The sequence below is a fragment of the Thermobia domestica genome, chromosome 5 (genome assembly GCF_964235325.1).
Source record: "Thermobia domestica chromosome 5, izTheDome1.hap1.1, whole genome shotgun sequence".
Lineage (NCBI taxonomy): Eukaryota > Metazoa > Arthropoda > Insecta > Zygentoma > Lepismatidae > Thermobia > Thermobia domestica.
The window spans coordinates 274,764,641-274,786,901 of NC_137458.1; the positions used below are offsets into that span (position 1 = coordinate 274,764,641).

The 22,261-nt window shown below is 34.3% G+C and overlaps 1 protein-coding gene across 1 annotated transcript; it reads left to right on the plus strand.

Moving 5' to 3' along the window:
- The first annotated feature begins 3,259 nt into the window (after positions 1-3,259).
- On the plus strand, positions 3,260-11,241 carry LOC145684858 (cuticle protein 19-like). The gene is made up of 3 exons (XM_081757222.1): positions 3,260-3,310; positions 7,551-7,685; positions 10,901-11,241. The coding sequence occupies exons 1-3, from the start codon at positions 3,296-3,298 to the stop codon at positions 11,162-11,164; spliced, it is 414 nt and encodes a 137-aa protein (XP_081613348.1). The 5' UTR covers positions 3,260-3,295; the 3' UTR covers positions 11,165-11,241.
- The last annotated feature ends 11,020 nt before the right edge of the window (positions 11,242-22,261 follow it).

Here is a 22,261-nt window from a genome sequence, read left to right on the forward strand (position 1 = left end):
AGAAAAAAAATCAGATCCCTACGTGAGCCCAGGCCTGGGCCAGAGGGGCAAAGTGTTTTCGTGGGATTTTCAAAAAAAACTTTCGGATTTTTCCCGTTCAGATGCATGATACTCACGTGTGAGTAGAACCGTTGGAAAGAGCTTTTTATACTGAAGAAAATTGCCTATGAACCATGATTCTAGATCAAATAGGAATGACGAAGTATATTTTGAAATATTATATATATATATGTACAGAGTATATACATATATGAAAAATGGATCACCTTTAGACTTTCAAATATTTCTCCTCACCTCAGTTTTCAAAATACAAAAATGAAATTGTGCACACGTATTGTGCACACAACAACATATTTGTATTTTAAAAATTCAGATCCCTACGTAAAAACAGGGTGGCTATCCAGAGGGGCACAAACATTTTGAACAATTTTTTTCGAAAAATCTCCTGTTTTTCTTCTTTCGATTTTCCCTTTTCCGGTGTATAATATGGATAAGCGAGTAGTACCGTTGATAAGTATGATCTGTCCTGAAAACAACGAAGTATAAACCATGATCCTACGATAAATAGTAAGGAAGTAGTAGCTGTTTGAGTGAAAGTCTAAAATTTACCTGAAAATGAGGAAATACTAAAAGGGTTAATGCCTAAACTTGTTTTACAGTGCCATCTTCAATGGCTGATTGGGTCATTTTGCACTGACGTCCGACTACATCTAAATACCTTGTGCTACTCTTTCACCATGCTGTAGGATGTGGCAACATCACCATACACATTGATCATTTCCTCTTGAATCTCCTTGGGCGATTTCCCCATACCTTCTTGATACCGCCCGCCACTACATTGAAAAAATAGTACGTCCTTCGATCCCGTACGCCATTATATTTGCGTAGTCTGTAGTGTATAAAACAAAAGCGTATAGCATCACTTCTATTGTGCATAGAGACATGACGTAAAAAGTATTTTGTTGTCTAGGGTCTCTACTTTAATTTGGTGTGGCATTCATGATATTTTTTTTTTTTTCAAATTCAGGGCGACCACTGGGGGCAAAATCCGAAAATTCTAGAAAAAAGGATAACTTTTGGGGGGAAACACCACCGTTTTGAACTTGGTTTGTAAATAATTTTATTTGAAATGAACCTTCTCAGTCCGAAATCCTGTTTGGTGTTAGGATCTTAGGATGAAATAGTATTATTACTTTTACAAACCAAATTGAAAACGGGGATGTTTTGGGGATGGTTCCCCCCAATTTTATCCTTTTTTTTTTTTTAGAATTTTCGGCTTTTTCCCCCCGTGGCCTCCCTGAATTTGAAAAAGATATCAATGAATGCCACAAAAAATTAAAGTAGAGACCCTAACAACAAAATACTTTTTACTTCATATCTCTATGCACAATAGAAGCGGTCCTATACACTTTTGTTTCATACACTATAGACTATTAAAAATCATTTAAATGGCCCGCGGAATCGCAAAGCATACTGGGTGTTGGCGGGAGGTTGCAGGAACGAATCACTGGTCTGTTCTCAACTTTGTCCATAGTCACACCTTGTTATGAATTAGGATCTGTAAAAAAAAAAAAAAAAAAAAAAAAAAGATTTAGGTTAGAAGGCTGATATTTTGGAATATTTCTATACAAATATGTACCATTCTACATTATTAATACCAGTTACGTACTGGAAATTGGTCAGGCCACATCTTTATTAACGACCCACGTAGCTTATCTTTTCTCTGATTATGATGCGCTTATATTTTGTTAAACTTTATTTTGTAGTTATCTTTCAGTCAATCCTTTAACAAACAAAGATTCATACAACAAGTGTGAAATGAAAGTGAGAAGTCAGAGAGAAAGAGAGATAGAGAGAGAGAGACAGAGAAAGAGAGAAGTGTGTTTAGTTGACTCTATAGGGAACATACGTACATGTGTACAGGCAAGCAAATTACAACATTATGAACTATTATAAATATATACGAGCTTGGAAAATCATGATATGTAATTTTTTTGGGTCATTTTCCGCTTTTTCGCTCCGGTAGTTGGTAACACGAAGATCTAAATGATGGAAAAAAATAATAATGACTTTATCAATTATTCCCTAATTAGTAGTATAATTTTGCTTTATCAGTGAGCTGAAAGTATCTTAAATTTAATTCATAAGACTGTTATTTGGTTGCCTGTACAAATGTATGTTCCATATTTTGCTTCGCATAGAATGGCATCCTTATTGATATCGAGGGTATTGTTGATTTCCCGGAAGCTCACATGACTGTCATGAGCACTGGTTTTTTCACACAGAGCCCACAGATTTGCCATATCAACAGACAATACAATAATTGAGAAGATTGGCTGTGTAGGAGGAAGAACCTATAAGGAAGCGTTTCAAAAATTGGAAAGTGAAATGAAATCTTTGAGTTTTACGTCCCACGATTATGCCGGTGAGGCCAAAGGAGACAGTGATGATGAGTTATGAATGGAATGGTGGAATGAAGAAAGTGGGAGGAAACGAGAGAACCCCGAGGAAACCCACGCACACGGTGTTTGTCCACGGGATTGAACCCTGGATCCCAAGCACCAGAGGTGAACGCTCTACCACTGAGCCACCGCGGTCCCTGCAAAAATTGGGTTGAGAAGATAAACATAGGAAGTAGCTAAAAACAACAACAAGAAGAGGGATCATGCATACTATTTTAGAAAAAAAATATCAGTAGCAATACTGTAATTTGTATAGTAGAAGGTAAAACAATATTAAGAAGAAAATCATTCAAAAATATTTTTGTTGTCAGTTCGCACATATTATATGTGGAAACAACGTACAATTCAAGACAAAGTATTCGTGATGATTATGTACTGGTGGATTGGAGTAAGTGATGAAATTGTAACAGAAGAAATACACTTTTTCGATTGCAAATTGCCCACCACTTTTATGATAACCAGTACGGTTCTGACTAAAATAGATCAGTTGGCAACTCTTAATGATTCGTACGTACGTACATTGGCTTCCGTGATCTCCAGAAATATCTCTCTGCACGCTGCAACAGAATTGTGACTCCAATTATGTTGCCCTTCACTGCTTTCTTAAGAGGCGCAAGAAATGAAAAAACAAAGAAGAAGAAAGTGGTTATTTGTTTGCTCTTAACTGATCTTCTCCCCCCTCCGACTCTCTCTCTTGCTATTGAGAAATATTAAATGGATGACTCTTCATTTGCCCATATTGTGTAAAATGAACAGTGGACACCTATATAATGGCGCATTCAACACAACATGGCCATCAATCGTAAGATAACACACAACCAAGAAACATCATAATGAACTCTTTAGTGGTAAGTTAATGAAGAATCAAATAATCTAGATTACTTTATCTTTTAATCTTATTTCTTTAAATTAGGTCTATTGTTCTTTAGTATACAATTTATACTTTTTTATTTTTCGCTCCCAGTCACAATTATAGTAAAGTCACTCATAAATATATCTACTTAAAAATAATTAAATTTTATTTGAATATATACAGGGTGTTCACTATGGAATCTATTGTTGTCAGGTCAAGACATCACTCACGAACTGGTATGTGAACTATCCAAATATTCATGTTTAAGAATGCTCCAGTACTTGCACATCAATCTTTAGAGAGAGAGGTGGAAAGTGATCAAGTACTCCCAAACAGCTTCTCTAAAAATGATTGTGCAAGCACCGGACGTTGTAAAAGATGGCTATTTGGATAATTAACATACCAGTTCCTCAGTAATGTCTTGACCCGACTACGATCAGTTCTATAGTAGTGGAACTATGGACCTTTAAAGTTCATTTTTTTTCACGTTTTCGGTACCCTACTCACATAACTACGAAACTATGAACTTCCAACCACAGGTCCATATGAACTTGTTTTAAATCTTATTTTAATGCGAGGAATACATTCGCAAAATACGTTACATTCCCAAAATAACTTATGTACGCACTAACTTACATAATTTAAACATTCTGAACAATTACTAGTTATTATATGAACTTGTTTGTGCTATTTTGCACCGTAGTAAATTTCTTGTTCTTAAGGTTCTAACTCTGATGTGGGAATTAAGCTATTGCAAAAACTCACGATTTTCAAACGTGCCATTAATTATTTTCTCTAAACACACTTTCCATACAATAATTCCCTTAATACACAAAAGTGAGATATTTTGTTTACGGTAGCAACTTATCCTGTATTCTTCAAAAAAATAATACAAATATCTTACGAATATTTCGGATGTTGTTTCAACTTGATTTTCTTGAGTTCTACATTTAGAAGCCAAAACTATTGACATAATTTCCAATTTAGTCATAATAGACTCATAAAGGGAGCTCCAATTACATTATATATTATGAAACCTAATCACTTAAAAACATATTACGGTACGTTAGGGAAAGTAAATCCCAAATTTCAATGTACAAAAGACACTCTAAGTATTGATAATAATCTATTAGAGATGTTTAATTTTTTCAGTTTAAATTCTTTATTTTTATATCCTTGTAATTTTAAATTTTAAAAGGTAATTCATGTATGGTATGCCATCTGTAAATATTATTTAAATCCTCTTACAGTTTTAGAATATTGGAATTTTTCCAATATATCTCTGTATAACTTAACATCATCTCCACATAGAATCATTTTGAGTATCTAATAGGCTTTGATAGACCATTTATGACAAATAGAAGTAGCAAAGGTCCCAGGATTGAGCCCTCTGAAACTCCAGAAATAATACTATCAAGATATGGTTTTGACTATTTCAAACTTAACATTGCTTTTTCTTTGGCTCAAATAATACCTAAATTATTTAAATAATTCCGGTGAAAATCTACAGGTCAAAATATCGTACTAATCATATCAAAAACCTTTGAAAAACTCATATATCTTACAACTGGCGATTGTGTATAATTTCATATACAAATTATCAAAATTAAGTAAGTTTTTTTTTTATCGTTGACGGACTGGGATAGATCGTATTGATTTTTACAAATATAACTTTTGATATAATTGAAAATACGATTTGTTTAAAACATTTCACTGGCGCATAAACTATAGCTATTGGTCGATAGTGGTTTACTTTACTCTTATTTCTGCTTTAAAAGATGCAACCCAGAAGTCTTGAGACAACTGTAACAAAATACAGAAAAATTTTGATACGAATATACAGGTAATTTATTTATATTACCTACATTTCTCCTTGATGAATGCACTTGCTTGGACGTTCCTACAGCTTATTCATGGCTTGTAGAAAAGCAGTTTTTTTTTAAAAATGGGGAATGTAGTGAACTATCGATCCGGCCAAAAACAGAATGTAGAGTGGGGTAGGCACAACAACTCGAGAAACCAAAAACTGCCAGTTAAAAAGTGATCTATAAAGACATTATTGATTGTCTTGTTTTCGACACAAATAATGTTATCCATAAATATGTAGTTTGTCCCCGTAGGGTGAACAATGAATGCAATTTGCACCTGGGTGTTTGAGATTGACTATTGAAGAGAATTTAAGAACTAAGAATGGCCTAGTTTTAAGGGGATGGGTGGCCTCTTTTTCAAGATAAAAAGTGTTCCTTTTGCGCATATTATAAAAGTGTTATCGTATAGATATTTCTGGCGAAGAAGAGCGTTTCTATTGTCAACAACTCAACATACTAGCTAAATATTGTTCCTGCATATTATAGTCTCTTCCGGAAATTGATATTTGCTTTTCAAGGACTCCATTTTCTATCAGTGGAAGACATTCAGAGTACAGTGACAAAGGAGCTTCGTAACATTCCAAAACCTACTTTTCTGCAGACCGTGAAGAAATTGAAGAAGAAACGTGGGAAAACGCTTATCGATCAAGGAGGAATATTTCTGAAATTTAAAAATGAATTATGGTTATGTCAGAATTTATCTTTGTTTTATTACAGTTGTCTAAAAACTTTTCAGTCTCACCATGTGTACTGTCCGAGAGCGCATACCATTCAAAGTATCCGGAATAAATTTTAAATTCAATTTTTAAATTAGTTTCTCCAGGAGGTGATGGCATGGAGTTTTTTTCTATTCCAAAACATAAATCAATTACTGGAGGGTGGCATTTGTTCGGAAATATATTTTCTCAAAAACGGCTCAAATAATTTTATTTATTTTTAATAAATCAATATTTTATTAACAATTTTAAATTTTAATTTATTTTTTCTGATAGAAGTCCAGAAGTAATAGTTTCTTGTTGTGATTGACGTTTTTCTCCGAAATTATTCTCAAAAATGACTAATTCGATGTTGCTCATGTTATAAATAAATGATTCATTAACGTTCCATCAATAGGGTGTAAGTTTCTTCTGAATAAAAAAAAAGTTCCATAAGAAGTAGATTTTTCTCGGAGTGAGTTTCTCTTACAGACATTTTTCTGAAAAGTTATTCAGCTTTTTCTTTTTGTTCCTATTTCATAAATATTTCACTAAGAACCCTGAAATATTGTAGTTGTTTGGTAAATTTTTATCGGGCAAAGCTTTCCACAAACGAATCTGTTAACATTTTAATTTTGTCCACATTTTGTAAATAAATATTTCTGTAATAACCGAAGCAAGTTATGATATAATTAAATATATAGTGGACCACGGTTTCCCAACGGTAAACAATTCATCTTTGGTATATGGAGTCCCTGTTTCGATCTCATGCCGCACTAAGTGGAATTTCTGGTGAACAAACACCGTGTGTAGGGGTTTCCTCGGGGTTCTCCCGTGTCTTCATTTCATTATTTCATTCATTTCTCATCATCAGCGTCTCCTTTAGCCTACATAGCATAATCATGGGACGTAAAACTGAAAGAATTCTTTTCAGTTCAATTCAATTAAAGATATGAGTGAGAAAGCTAAGTTTCAACTCTGAAAAATAAAATTACTGGCACCACCTCACAAATTGTATCCTCATTTGGAACCTGCAGGCACGCAGAGTTAAAAAAGAGCTAATGTGGGCTCCCCCAATTGTATTTATGAATATATAATATTTGGCATAATTTGAGTACAATTTGTCTTAAAATCTTCATATATATATATATATATATATATATATATATATATATATATATATATATATATATATATATATATATATATATATATATATCTTCTGCATCTGAATCCCCCCCCAAATTTACAGAGAAATCGGCGCCCTTGCCTTTAATCTTATGCGCTTGAATCATATTTAATTAAGTCTTGAAGTAAGTGAAGTACAAAAAGAACTATAAAAACATGTACAGAACTAAAAATTCTACCACACACAACGAACTATCCTTTTCAGACATACGCCATTTTCCCCGTCATAGTCATGAGAACACGTTTTATTGCAAATTTCGTTGCTAAGGCAATGAAGAAACTTTTAGATAAATATTACTCAACTCATTCAGATCCTTCATAAACTTTACCATCAAAATCCACTTTTACTCTTCAGAAAATTTGGACATAATCCCTTGTTTTTTTTATTTTTATTTATAAGCAGATAATGTGACAGAAAATGAAGCAGAGACTCCATACATTTTAATTGATTCTAACCTTAGCATATTATTCTGTTCCGTTTCAGATTGCTACTTCCATTATTGCAACTATTGTTGCAGTTTCTGCTCGTCCCGGTGGATTAGATAGTGGCGTCCTTCTCGGTGGTGGTGACATTGGCCACGCAGCAGTATTGCCAGAAGTAAAGCAAGTTGACTATCACGTAAGTATTGACTCTTAACTAAATACAGTAAATTAAGATCATCCGTGGAATTGGGTGAAGCGCAGTTGTGGATAATTCGCAAAATGGACAAAAATTAAATAAATCAATAGGAAAATGCTTTTGAACAATTTGTATTTACAACAAGAAGCTTACGCACAATTATATCTTAATAAACATTATTATAGTTTATTACATTTACAAGTTTGTTCGTTTACTTTCCCACAAGTTTATTTATTTATTTATTTATTTTATTAAAACACCTCTTTTTAATTTGGGATTGTAGTTTTTTTAAACGACATTTTGGCAAAAAACGAAGACCATGAATAATCGAGAGTTTAATACAGAAAGAAAATTAGTAATAACAAATTACCAGATTACGTGAAAGTAATAGCATACTTGATCATAAGTTAGACTCTGTTGCAAGTCAGAATAACAAAATTACACAATTTAAGATTTTAAGATCACTTATCAGTAGGTTTACATCGGCTGAAATTCCCACAGGAGATACAAATATTTTCAGCTATAAAATTATCTTTTTTTTTTTTTTAAACTCTTCTATAGATAATTATCATTCTCTAGTAAATTCTTTCCGAAAGTTATGAAATTTTTGATAAGTAATTATTTATTTCTTAAAAATGTATTTAAATTAACTGATTTATTTTTTAAAATTGATTAATCTTTTAAATTGTATTTAAATTGATTAATCTTGAAACAATAAACATCTTGGTTTGTTTGAATACACAATATTTAAATTCGGATCATTCCTGTGTAAGGTAAGAGTTTTTGTTGTTGTTGTTGTTGTTGTTGTTGTTTTAATATTCAGTGTTCCAAGATTATGGCCCATCTTACCCTTATTCATCTATTGCATGTAAGACACACGGGCTCCAATATTTTGCCCGGATGATCAAGCAGTATTACCAACAGTAGAGAAAGTACAGACGGAAGATAGAGAAAAGAAAATCGCTAGTTTGTCGCCAAATGAGAGTATAAGTTACTAGGGTTGTAGTTAAACAAGAAAATAATAAGCAAAGAAATGATAACAAGGTCTATTACAAGAAATAAAGTCGAGAGTCGGAGAAAACTTCAAAATTTTTTTAAAACTTGTTTTGCTCCCTGTAGCACTTGAAGTAGATTGTTGGGATGATACGAGTGTGTGTGTGCAGCCAGAGTTCACATAAATTTAATGGTTCTCTGTTGACGTTTGTATGGCTTAAAGTTCTGTTCAAATGATTTTAAGAAATGAAGTATTTTTAAAACGGCATTTAGCATAGGCAACCCAGGTCTACTACTCCATTTCGGTTTCACTATGTTCATACTACTAAATATTTGTTCCACTTCTGCGTTCGAATAGGACAAAGATAAAACTATGAAAGCCAAATTGCAGAAGTTTCCACATGGAACTATACGCCTTTAGTGCACCGATAGTTCACCACTGTTTAGCAATCTGTTTATTTGTTAAAGGAAATTTTTGAAAATTACAAAAATATGTTTTTGTACTCAAAATTACAGTATTTTAGTAAGTCGCCAGATTTGTCTCTAGGCGTTACTTTTTTCTTATTTTGTCGCAAAAGAACGTGAAAATTCGTTAGGTCTAGCGACAAAATTGCTAAATTGGCAGCACTGTGGGCAAGATCATATAAGGTCTAAAAACTCTGGCAGGGTTGCGAACCACATGAAAGTAAATTATGCTAAGTTCAAAATTTTAGTACCAAGTGGATAAGCGATGTAATATGGAGTGTTACAGTATGAAGCTGTTAATGGTATTTCCTGTCTCTTGTGCGGTGGGTTCATTGTAACAATATTCTAACAAATGAAAACAAAGATGTTTTTATTTAATCTATGAAATACGAGGACCATTACAAAAGTCGAGGCAACTAATTGTTTTCTCGAAAATGGTAACGAATAAAAAAAAAATCTGAAATATGCAAATGGAAGGTTAGTTCATATGTAAACATTACATGTAGAGAGATGGGTGAACATATACACTACCATAAAGATATAGCACGAGAAAAAAATACAAACAAAATTTTGTCGTTTCAAACGTGTTTTACCGTCAATTACAACAGTACACAATAGTATAGGGCAGGAACACTTACCTGTGACATCTTAGAGTCTTGTGGATTCTTGGGGAGACTCCTGATGCCGTGGAATGTACATTATTTGTAATGTACTATTGTATACAGTTGCAATTCACAGAAACACTTTTGGAACGACAAAGGTTTTTCGTCTTTTTTTCTCGTGATATATTTTTATGGTGGTGTGTGTGTGTTCATCCATCTCCCTACATGCAATGTTTATATATGAACTAATCTTCCAATTGCAAATTTCAGTGCAAATTCAATGCACTCTCTTAATCAAGAAATTGTCATAAGTGTAAAGAGATCAATCCCAAGTAACAAGAAAGCTTTCGGCCAATTGGCGCATGCCTGGCTTTTGGCTTTCTATGCTTTTCCTTTCAACGTGTGCTTTCATACAATCTGCCTTTTGTTGTGCTTGCAAGCAATGCTTTAAACCTTTCGCAGTGCGTCATAGCATCACTGGCCGTTCATTGGCTATTGACTTGGCGCCAGCATGAAACGCTTGCGTCAAGCTTGAACGGGACACTCAATGCATGATTGTCCCCATGTAACTTCGTTACTGGAATTCAGCTTGTGGCATGCTTGCACGCTTTCTAATCAAGCCGAATGCAAGCTTGCTGACTTCCAATGAGAGCTTACAGCAGGTGGTTTGCAAGTTCTCTCTCCTACTTGGGACATTTACAAAATAGGGATAATTTAAGTTAAAAATAGGTTCTTTTGTTGAGTTTTTGAAATGGTTTCACATGGGATTTTGAAATTTGTCCCCGAAGATTTAGAAACTCTAATCAGGACAAATGAAACCTGCCCTGACAGGATGGCAGAGGCAGATGTAGGATTTTTTATAGGTTATACTTTGCTTGTTAAAGCCCAATTACACGTGTCACAGAAGAAGAAAATAAAGGAAAAGAGAAGCAGCATGATCTTATGAAACTGAGATAACTCTGATGTCTGATGGCTCATTTGGGTGTCTATCAGTTGGGTTAGAGAATCAAATCAAGTACGTAAATGGATGCAATTCTTTTACGTAAATATAGTCATTAGAATTTATGAAGTTAATTATATTTCTTTACTTGTTATTTTACATGAGATTCTTTATAATCTTGCTTGTTTTTTTAAACACTTCACTTTTTTTTCAAGTCGTACCCAAGGTACAGCTTCAAATATGGCGTCAATGATGGCCACACCAAGGACATCAAAAGCCAAGAAGAGCAACGTGATGGCGACGTGGTGAAGGGACAATATAGTCTAGTGGAGGCTGATGGAACTATCAGAACAGTGAAATACACCGCTGATAAACAAAATGGATTTAACGCTGTTGTACAGAGAGAAGGTGTCGCTGTTCATCCTCAACATTATGGCGGAGGACATGGAGGCGGTTATGGACTTGGAGGACACCATTGATGACGACTCTCTGGCTCTTAATTGTATAAATATGTTAATATGCACGTTGTAATAATGTTCCTAAGTTGCAATTCCAAATAATATATTATAATGTGATTGTTTTAATGTATAGAAATCAATTTGTTCTAAATATATTATGTAAGTTATAATCTGTGTTTATTTGAAACTTTAAATTTCCAAAGCCTTAGTATAGATTTTACCGCTTTAAATATATGACATACACAAGGGAAAGACGCATCTGGTCTTGAAAGGATTCTTGTCAGCTGAGTGAAAATAGCTGAGAATGAAAACGTTACTTCTACGTTGCCACATAATTCTTTTTATCAGAAGCAAGTTCTCCTTTAAAGTACCAAAAACCGCTCTAAGTACTCCTACTTAATTAAGTGGCAATCAGGGTCGTCGCGAGTGGGGGTCGAACCATGCCAATGCCCAGGGCGGCAAAATTCCAAAAAAAAGAATACTATCAGTATATAATGGTTCGTAATAGGCCCACATGGAAAAATAAAATTGTGTTCACCTGAGAATGTAATTGAACTTACTTCACTCACATTCAGGAAAATACTCACTCAGGAAATTCAGAGCATTCCCCCTCATTTTCAACCGTAGTATAAATGATTTTATTAGAACCACCCTAGTCAAAAGGGCTCCAGAGCAATTAGCAAAGTTTCAGAACTGTCCTTGAGATAACTTTAACCATTGGTTCACAGTTAACTGTTACAAGCAGTTCGCATTATGTAATTGCGAAACTGTGTTCCTAAAGTAAGAATGTTGTTTTCCGCTTTTGTTGCAATCTTTTTTCCACAAGTAAAATATCTTTCACAGTTGATGGCTATAACAAGTTGAGCCACATTTCTGAAGCTTTGACTACTCATGATAGATCTCCTATTCAACTTGATTCGCAAAGATGATGGACGGAGCTTTCGATGAGACTGAATAGTGGTCTTGCAATTGACGCAGAACACCAGAAAATGTTAAATGCCGAAGTACAACATTGGAATAAGGTAATAAAACGACTAGTTGCAATAATACAGTTTTTAGGTGACCAATGTCTACCGTTACTCATAACATCAGATAGCTTTATACAAGTAATAATGGTAATTTTGTGAAACTGGTAGAACTCTTTCCAAAGTCTGATAGCGTCATGGCCGAACACATTAAAAGAACCCTGGGAGGACTTTAACTATTACTTAGGAAAAAATGTCCAAAATGAAATTATTCAAATTCTTAGTGAATAAATAAAAAGTAAAATACTGTCTTTGTTGAGAGCTGCAAAACATTATAGTATAATACTAGATTGTACACAGATATTCCTGGTATAGAGCAAATGACAATAATAGTTTGTTTTGTACAAATTACATATAGTAATGGAGAATACCTTATAAAACTTTGTGAACACTTTCTTACTTTCGTACCGGCAACAGACACCGTTGATCTACAACTGGCAGAAGTAATAATTAAACAGCTAAAGGAAATGAACATTCCTATCGAAGGCACGAGGGGCCAAGTATATGACAATGGTTCCAATATGAAAGGCAAACATTTAGGTATTCAGAAGAGAATTTTAGAAATTAATTTCCGAGCATTCTATGTTCCTAACAGTAGTCATTCAGTATACATTGTCGTTAACAATGCAACTACAGCATCTCACCTCAGTACACCGTTTTGTTTTTTCGTATAGTTAAAAAAGTTCGAGTTTTTTCTGCGTCAGTTCAAAGCTTGGCTATACTAAAGGAACATGTTAGCAATCTTACTTTAAAACCATTAAGCACCACAAGGTGGGAGAGCCTAATTGATGCTCTGAGTCCACTTAGATATCAAATAGATGTTTATGATACCTTACTTCAAGTAAGTAACGACAATAGAACAGACAGAATGGTCGCCCATGATGCCCTATGTATAGCAAACGAGCTGCGTGAGTTTACTTTTCTTTGCTCACTCATTATCTGGTATGACTTTTTACTCCACATAAACATAGTAAGCAAAAGTCTCCAAAGCATTGATTCTTATGTGTTGAACGCAGTCGGGTTTCTTGAAAATATATCTGAGTACTTTGAGAGGAGCAGAAATGATGTAAAGTTTCAATCTTACTTAATTGATGTTATAGAGTTGGCATCAGTATTAGACATGTGTGATCCACGGTGGCTCAGTGGTAGAGCGTTCATCTCCGGTGCTTGGGATCCCTGGTTCGATCCCAGCTCGCGCCGTGTGGACTTTGTGATGAACAAACACCTTACTCGTGGGTTTTCTCGGGGTTCTCCCGTTTCCTCCCACTTTCTTCATTTCACTATTTCATTCATTTCTCATAATCACCGTCTCCATTAGCATAATCGTCATAACCGCGGGAGGTAAAACTCAAAGATTTCATTTTATGGGTTACCCACAGATAGGTTATGCAGTGCAAGCTCGAAGTCAAAAGAAGAAACGGTTTCAGTACGAGGCAGAGAATGAAACTATTGAAGATCCTCAAACAAGATACAAGATCGATTTTTATTACGAAATTCTAGACGTGATTGTGTTATCTTTATAAGAGAAAGGTTTGAACAACTTAAACATCACACCAAGTATTTCAACTTTCTTTACGATCTTAATGATATGCCACTTGAACTTCTGTCTGAAAAATGTACTAAACTTTCTAGCATTTTAACACATGAAGAATCGAAAGATATTAACATCAGTGATTTGAAACACGAACTGTTATTCGCTATAATTAAGCCTAAAAGTTGACAAAAAGAGACTTTAAAATTAATTAAGTAACATGACTTTGCTCCCAATGTCAGTGTTTCACTTAGGATTTTGTTAACCTTACCGATAATAGTAATAAATGGAGAAAGTTTTTCGAAACTTAAGTTTATTATAAACTATCTACGTTCTTCCATGTCTGAAACACGCTTGAGAGATCTAGCATGTTTTCGTACATTATAAAGCTTAGGCTAATCACTTAGTTTTGCCGTAATATCTGATTCACTATATTATCTTCATGCTCCATAATCTATTGGAAACACCTTAAACTTAAAATTCTTAAAAGTGGCAAAAGAAGATATATATATTGACAACCCGCTCAATTCGTGCCTGAAATTGGGGATGCAAAAGTTGAATTGAGCAGATCACCTTCCACTCATCATCTAGAATGAGTGGGCAAGTATCTGTTTCATAAGCGAGAGGTTTTGAATAAAGCACATTTCTATAGGGGATTAACTCGTAATGATAACTCATAAATTCAATTATTAAACAACAATTATATTTCTTATTAGAAAGTGTGTCGCTAGTGTAAAATGTCGTGGATTATAACGGATATTTAGAATCTTTGCCAGACGAGCAGTGCATATCGAGCATTGAGCCTTTGTACCCTGAATTTGAAGTCACACATACCTTTTACTGACGTCTTCAGTTGACGTTCTCTGTTGATGATCTCCGGGGTTGCTACGTAGATATCGATATCGCCATGTTGATATCGAAACAGACAGGCGTCTCTGGTCAATAGATGGTCCGCATTGGATATGGCGTCTCGAACCAATGCTCCGGATTAACTAACATTAACTGTTAGTTGTTTGAAGATCGGATTACCGATGTTGTGATTGACTTCGTACTTCAAATCACATTAGAAACTTAACAGCGATGAACTCAAAACTACTTCGACGAAAGGCTCCGTCCTTCTCTCTCAAAAGACATGGAACTTCTCTTTCAAACGACGTCGAACTTCTCTCCCAAAGACCTCCTGTCCCCTGGTTTTGTTTCAATCTCGACTCCCGGAATTCTGCGGCGTCGTCTGACGTCAGGCACGTGTGTCCTCCTTTCTTTCGGAAAACCAATTCTTTCCTTGTTTCGAGAACAAAAACTGCAACACTCGGCATGCTCTGATTTCCCGATTCTAGGCAATTTCTACATATCCGTGAATGTGTCTGATGTTCACAAACATGTTACAATTGCAACTCGTGATTTTTACAGAATGTTATAGCCAACGCATTTCATAAATTTCTTTCCTGCATTCGCAGACTACCAATTATGTGTTTTGTTTATTTTATCTGCTGACGGCAAAAATAATACAATTTTACAAACTTGCGTTAACCTCAATTGTGACAGTTGTTTTCCTTCACCAAACAATTTTTAATATTTTACAAAAGCCAATATCCTCAAAAATATATTCTGTATGCGCTACTGCATATCATAGACACATAACGAAATCGAGCATACTGAATATTGAGTCATGTAGGAGTCTTTTAAATATTACGTAAATATTTAAGAGAGGTAGTTCAACTTTTTGTTTACTTTTCCATTTCATACATTTTTTTAAATGGGTCACCTTGCTTTTTCGGGACACTTGAACGTCTTCTGTCTAAATAAGTTACTAAATGTAGTTACAACAAACTGCTAGCAAATGCTTTGATTTATTGATTGATTATTGGATGCCAGCAGGGAGATTATATATTCCCATCATGATAAGGCCAATGACTGTTTTAAAACTTTAAAATAAAACTTCTCATAAAGGTAAGTTCAAATATAAATTCGTCAAAATAACACATTTAAAAATGTTTAAGCAAGGGACGTGGAGAGGCAAAAATAATAAATATCGAGAAAAAATAGATGTAAAAAGACAACAACGAAAAGCAACAACAAAAAATAATACAGATTGGAAAAATAAAAATAAAAACTCAAGTTGGTTAATACAATTTCACAAGAAAAATTAAGATTGCGATATTTAGATATCGTTGAAATATGATAAAGATTCTTAGGTAGACGTTCTCTGTGGATTACTTTATCTCAGCGACTAGTACTGATGGCCATTTTCCAGTTGCCTAAACTAGGTTTCACTGGGTGAAGCTTATTTTCGTTGACCTAGATCTAATTTGCTTGCTAGTGAGAGTGCATCCCTTGGATAAAATTATGTGACTACTAAGATCATAGCACGGTAGAGAGTGCTTGAGTTCAACTTCTGCCAATGCGGCGTTTCTGGCTGCTATATCGGCACGCTCGTTTCTCCGAATGCTGCCGTGTTCCGGAACTCAAGAAACAATGACAATATCTTACTGCAACTCGTGTCATCTCATAAGAATGTTTCGCACATGGCCGTGCTTACTATAAACATCCTCAGAGCCGTAGCTAGAGATTTCTGCGCCCGGGGCGAAGTAGAATTCAGCGCCTCTACACTCACTTTAGCAATCATTATATATATATATATATATATATATATATATATATATATATATATATATATATATATATATATATATATATATAAGAAAAGCAGCTTTTGTTGTTACGCTGAATTTTTATTAATCTTCTTGGAAAGACCATTACAACAATTAACAACGATCATTATGTATCCTTTTCCAAATAAGAGCTGTTTTCGAGAGTCTTATTTTGGACTTTTTGTTAAACTTGACAGAACTACCTTTGGTTGTATACAAATTCGCTAGGAGAACAGTTATGGAAAGTTACTACTATTTACAACATTTCATACTATTGATAAGAAATGAAATTTTAATACATTAAAAACTATGTGCTTTTAAATTGTTCCAAATGGGTGACAGTATTAATTTCCAGTAATAATTGTAAACTTTTTAATTTTATTCTGTATGTGACCATATCAATAGTATGTTAATTTCGATCTCTTAAGTGTAAAAACTATTTTGTGAAATGTAATGGAAATTCAGAAGGATCCTTCTTTGTGAATTTCTAAATATTGATCAATGGAGGTGAAGAATATGTTCAATGTTTGTACTTAAAATCCAAAATATACTTTGGCTACTACATATGTCTGAAATTATAGTAATTACTTAATTTCTTAATGAATGAAAGTTCCGAATTTAAGGTACTTATTATTAATTAACATATTAAAATACACTAACACGTACATATATGAAGAATGTGTGTACTTACGTTTTGTATGTATGTAGATAGATAAAAACATCACACAACTAGACACGCATACACAAAATAATATGGTGCCGATATAAAAAGTTGATGAAAAATGACCTCAATAAATTCCTCCAAATTGGAAGCATTTGATATGTCAATGGAATTTTAAAATAAATCATTGGTAGTGATTAGTGTGTGTAAAAAAGTCGAACTTCGTCGGGCTAAGTTCTGATCCCTTAAGCCCTTATTCTACAACTGCTTGAAGTTCGAAAATGTTATTGTTTCCCTCGTTTACTCTTATTTTTAATATTCCCGTGCAAACAGCAGCTTGAATGTGTCTCTTCACTCTTCTCACTTTCATACCTTCATTCTCAACGTCGCACAGTGGGGCCAAACCAGGCAATTCTTAGCAAAAACTCGAAGAATGAAGTAAAAGATTGACTTGATATAATTTGCTATAATGAAACCTTAATAGTGTACACATAAGATAGTATGCAGGAAAAGAAGTGATAGCTATTTACAATGAATTCATGGGACGTGTAAATTTGGTTATCCACCGAAGCAGAAAAGGTGCTGCTTAGTGACAGAAGATAGGAAATTGACTTTGAATGTGACTATTCCTACATTGCGTGTAGATATTCCGTGACTGGTAAACATGGTGACACGACCGACATGTATGTATCGTTTTGTATATTTAGAATGTTGAGGTAATGTGTAATCAATAATCATATTTGGAATGATGTTAATATCAGTATCATATCCCTATGGTAATCCCCTACTTAACATCATATTTGGAAAATGCTGTGGTACTGAAAGCATATAAACTGTAATCAAACGATAGAATGGCATTTTAGTAGAAAATATGGCATAATAATGTTATGTCTGTGATTTTTTAATATATCGTAGCGGAAACATTGTTCTTACTGTATGCAAAGTGAAAACCTGCACATATTTGCACTTTTGGGAAATATAGCGCATGAAAATGTTTGAGGAAAACCGAATTTTGGATGCAATGCTGCTTTTGAATTGAGATGGGATGAATGTGAGAGCAAGTGTTAGATTATTAGACGTGTGATCCCCATGCACGCAGTGACGAAGTTGAATATAGATCGATTCTGGGAATTTTGCCGCCAAACCTACTTGGTGCTTCGCCCCCTAGGACCCATCCAATCATACTTCTCTGGCATTCGCCAACAGAACTAAACTCTAGTCAAACATGTGTGATTAATGGTGGTGATATTTTGAAACGTCAATGTTTGCCAAACAATCTATGGACCATAATGTAGAACCATATTTAAAATGGTGTTGATCAATTCAGTATTGCGTTTTTTTGTGATGCGATGCGTGCACAGAAGTGACATTGGAATCAACTGTAATGAGCCTCCGCTCGCTCCAGCTCAGAGTGTTCAAATCAAGCCCTGAAATCAGCCCACATAATGCACGATGCAATGTATGAAACAAGCTGAACAGGTTACTGATGCTTGTAAATCATAATATGTTTAATACATCTGATAATATATCGAGAACTTGTGATGAGATAATTTTTATGTATTGAAGCGTCCTTGCATCTTCATTGTCATAACGAATCCTCCACAACTTGGAAATAATTTTGAGAAGCAAGAACTTTTCTTCAATTTTATTACTCTTCAGTTGTAAAAAGAATAAGTACACTTTTTCCTTTCATGCGTAAGAATGTAAGTCAATCGTAAGTTGCCAAATCAAAGCATATTGCCCACGCGTTTGTTTATGCCAATCATATAATCTGTTATGTTATTTAGGCGCGAATATAAGGAATATTTCCTTTTATGATGTAACACTCTATGTTTTTGATAAAATAATGTCGAAATAACATTATTGTAGCCACTGCACACACCAAACTAATTGGTTTTCTTTCAATTTTCTGCTTCATATTGCGAATTCTTATGTTTGCCAAGAATTCAGTGCCTTGGCTCCACTGTGCGTCGCACAGTGGGACGAAATGTCGAAAACGTGGACAAAAGTCTAATTATTGTGCAATTTGGACGAAACTTTGTTTTTTATAGTAACTGACCGTGCTGATTACGAATATGATGTCAAAATTGCAAAATTCAAAATGGCGGAACCAATATGGCGGACATCATTTTTTAAAAAAACCGTGTGAATAAGTCCAGTACGTGTAAATATATGTTTTCAAGCATGCTGATTTCGAATTTGGTGTTCAAATTTCAAAATTCGAGATGGCGGATTTGATATGGCGGGAAACATTCAAAAACGTCAAATAAATAAGTCCAAAATTTGTATTTACATGATTTTGAGCATGCAGATTATGAATTTTATTTTACAATTGGGGAATTCAAAACGGTGGATGCAATATGGCGGTCAAAATTAAAAAAGAAAGAATTAATAATCAAGTCCGAAACTTGTGTTTATATGTTGGTAAGTGAGGTGATGACGAATCGTACAGCGAATGTTCAAAATTCAAAAAGATAAATAATTGATACAATACGACAAAAATTAGAAAATGAGTCATATATGATATTTTAATTTCGTTTTATCTTGTTTTTATAATTAAAGAAAGACACATTGATAAAACACAAACAATAGAAAATTTGCTTCTTTATAATAAAAAAAAATCACATTTAAATGAAACAAGCTGAGTTTTCTTTGAATCAATGTATTCAGCTGGTTGTTATTGGGATTATTCATCAGTTTCAATTCCAAAATCGCTGATGTCCCCACTTGAACCTTCATCTTCGTCGGAATCGGTTTCCTCGTCGCCTGAATCTCCTTCGCGGTCTTCCATAATTGGACTTGAGACTAGAAGAGCTTTGGCTTCTGGTAGTAAGCTTTTTGAGTTTTTCGGACCTTCTTGATTCAGAGATGCAATAAATTGTCATGGCATCTCAATTTTCTAAACTCGGGTACTTTGGATGGACTGGCTGATAAAACATCTTTTACTATTTTTGAAGCATCCACGTTCCCAGAAGCTCGAAAACTCATTTGCCCAGCGTATGCTAATTCTTTATCGGAATAATTTGCACGAATATCTTCCGTCCTTATGCGTTTAGATTTATCTGAAATCTTATCAAATTCTGCTGGTGGTCGTCCAGTTGCTTTACGCTTTTCAGTCGTCTTGGTCACAGAGAAGTCTAGCTTAGCATCCAGCCATGACTCGTTTTTCGTTAAAAAATAATCTTCCCGGCCCTTCGCCTCACGAAATTTAGTCTTTAGTTTGGTACATAACACTTTAATAGTTGACTTCATGGTTTCCGGTATTTTAACAGGATGCCCACTCTTTTCACTTAGAGACTTTTCCAGATTCTCAACTATGACATTGATGTCGCACTTTAAATGCTGCTTTATTTCCAAAAAGATTTCTTTTCTGGAATGTTGCATGGTGTCACTAGTAGAAATTGAAAAGAAAATGAAGCTTTTAACATCATATCATAACATATAATCAATAGCATTAGAAAACGGAATAAAATATCGCGTAATTATTCACCACAAATTTCTACTTCTGTATATCAATTTTGCAATTTACTTCATATTGGGCTCAACATTTAGAATTTTCAAATTTTGACATATTCGTAATCAGCAAGGTCAATTACTATACAAAACCAAGTTTCGTCCAAATTGAACATTATTAAGAAGTTTCCTGCACTTTTAAATATAGATATGAAAAATTGAAATATTGCAGCCGGGTCTCCATCTGTTGTTCATTGACGGAATAGAAGCTAGTAGAAGGAGTTTGTCGTTTTATCTTGAAGTTAATATAGCCTAGATTAGAAAAAAAAGGATAACTGAGTGGAACTCCGTGGAACTTTTAACTTATCTCTTGCTTTCAACTAAATTATATGATTTTTTAAAATTATTTTTCAATATAATTGTTAATTCAAATAACAATGGTTTATACATCATATAACAAGTTACTATGCATTTATAATTCAGTACATACCTTGCTGAACACCCTCCATTTTCAATATTTGGAATCAGTATTGACTGCAAACTTGTATCCACGTTTGAACATGCACTTTATTGTTCGTGGATATATCCTAACGCGACACTAATAAACGAACTCCACATTTGACCTGCTGCGTCCCTTCAACAAACAACAGCTGACCTATCCCATTGCCGGATTTTAGTAGTGCCAACATTACTGTAGCCAACCCAAAAGATAAAAATCACTAAATCGAACTTTTAATTTTTGGACTTTTGTCCACGTTTTCGACATTTCGTCCCACTGTGCGTCGTGATTAATCGGATTGGATAGAAAAAAAAAAATGAAATGAAATCTTTGATTTTTACGTCCCACGGTTATGCCGGTTAGGCTAAAGGAGACGGTGATGATGAGTAACGAATGAAATGGTGGAATGAAGAAAGTGGGAGGAAACGGGAGAACCCCGAGAAAACACACGCACGCGGTGTTTGTCCACCACAAAGTTCACTTGGCGGGGCTGGGATCGAATCCGGGACCCCAAGTACCAGAGGTGAACGCTCTACCACTGAGCCCCCAGGGGTAGAAAAACGTTTTGAACTAAGCAAACTCATCACTGTCAAAACGCCGAACACGACTTTGCTCGTTTCTGAGTTTGAAAATGCTCCTGCATACACTATAAGTCATTACTCGGCACTTCGTATACCACATGTCATTAAGAAATCATCTATAATTCTTTAAGTAATAAGTAAAAACTTGTTGTGACTTATTTAAACTTTTGGATTGCGAGCGAAGCGAGCAAGAAAATTTTTAAGAAATCTACGTATTTCATTGATAACCGACAGCAATATTGATCTAATAGGGCGCCAATACTTTCTGGGGGCGACTCGTCTTTTATTCAAATGTAAGCTATGTTAGGTTACATTAGTACTTACCTTGACTTAATAATTAGATTTCTGTAATATCAACTCATTTTCCTAGTAAATTTCTGCTCTTTTATCCAATGTTGGCACCCCAAAGGCCAAATTCAAAACTATATCCAATTCAGCCATGTGGAAATCTCCCTCCAAAAAGGAATTGCTTGTTTGTAGAAAACAAAAAAAGATCAGTAACACTTGTAAGTGTAAATTTAAAGACAGAAAAATGTTTACTGCAGGAGAGGATAGTGAAATTCGTTTGGTCAGCCAAGGAAAGATAATACATTCCAAAGTGAAATGTGAACCTCTATTTAAAATTAATATCTTTTTAAAATTTAAGAATTAAATAACTTCTTTTCTTGTCACGATGAGATATTAATCTTGTTTAAATCACGATGTTTAATTAGTTAC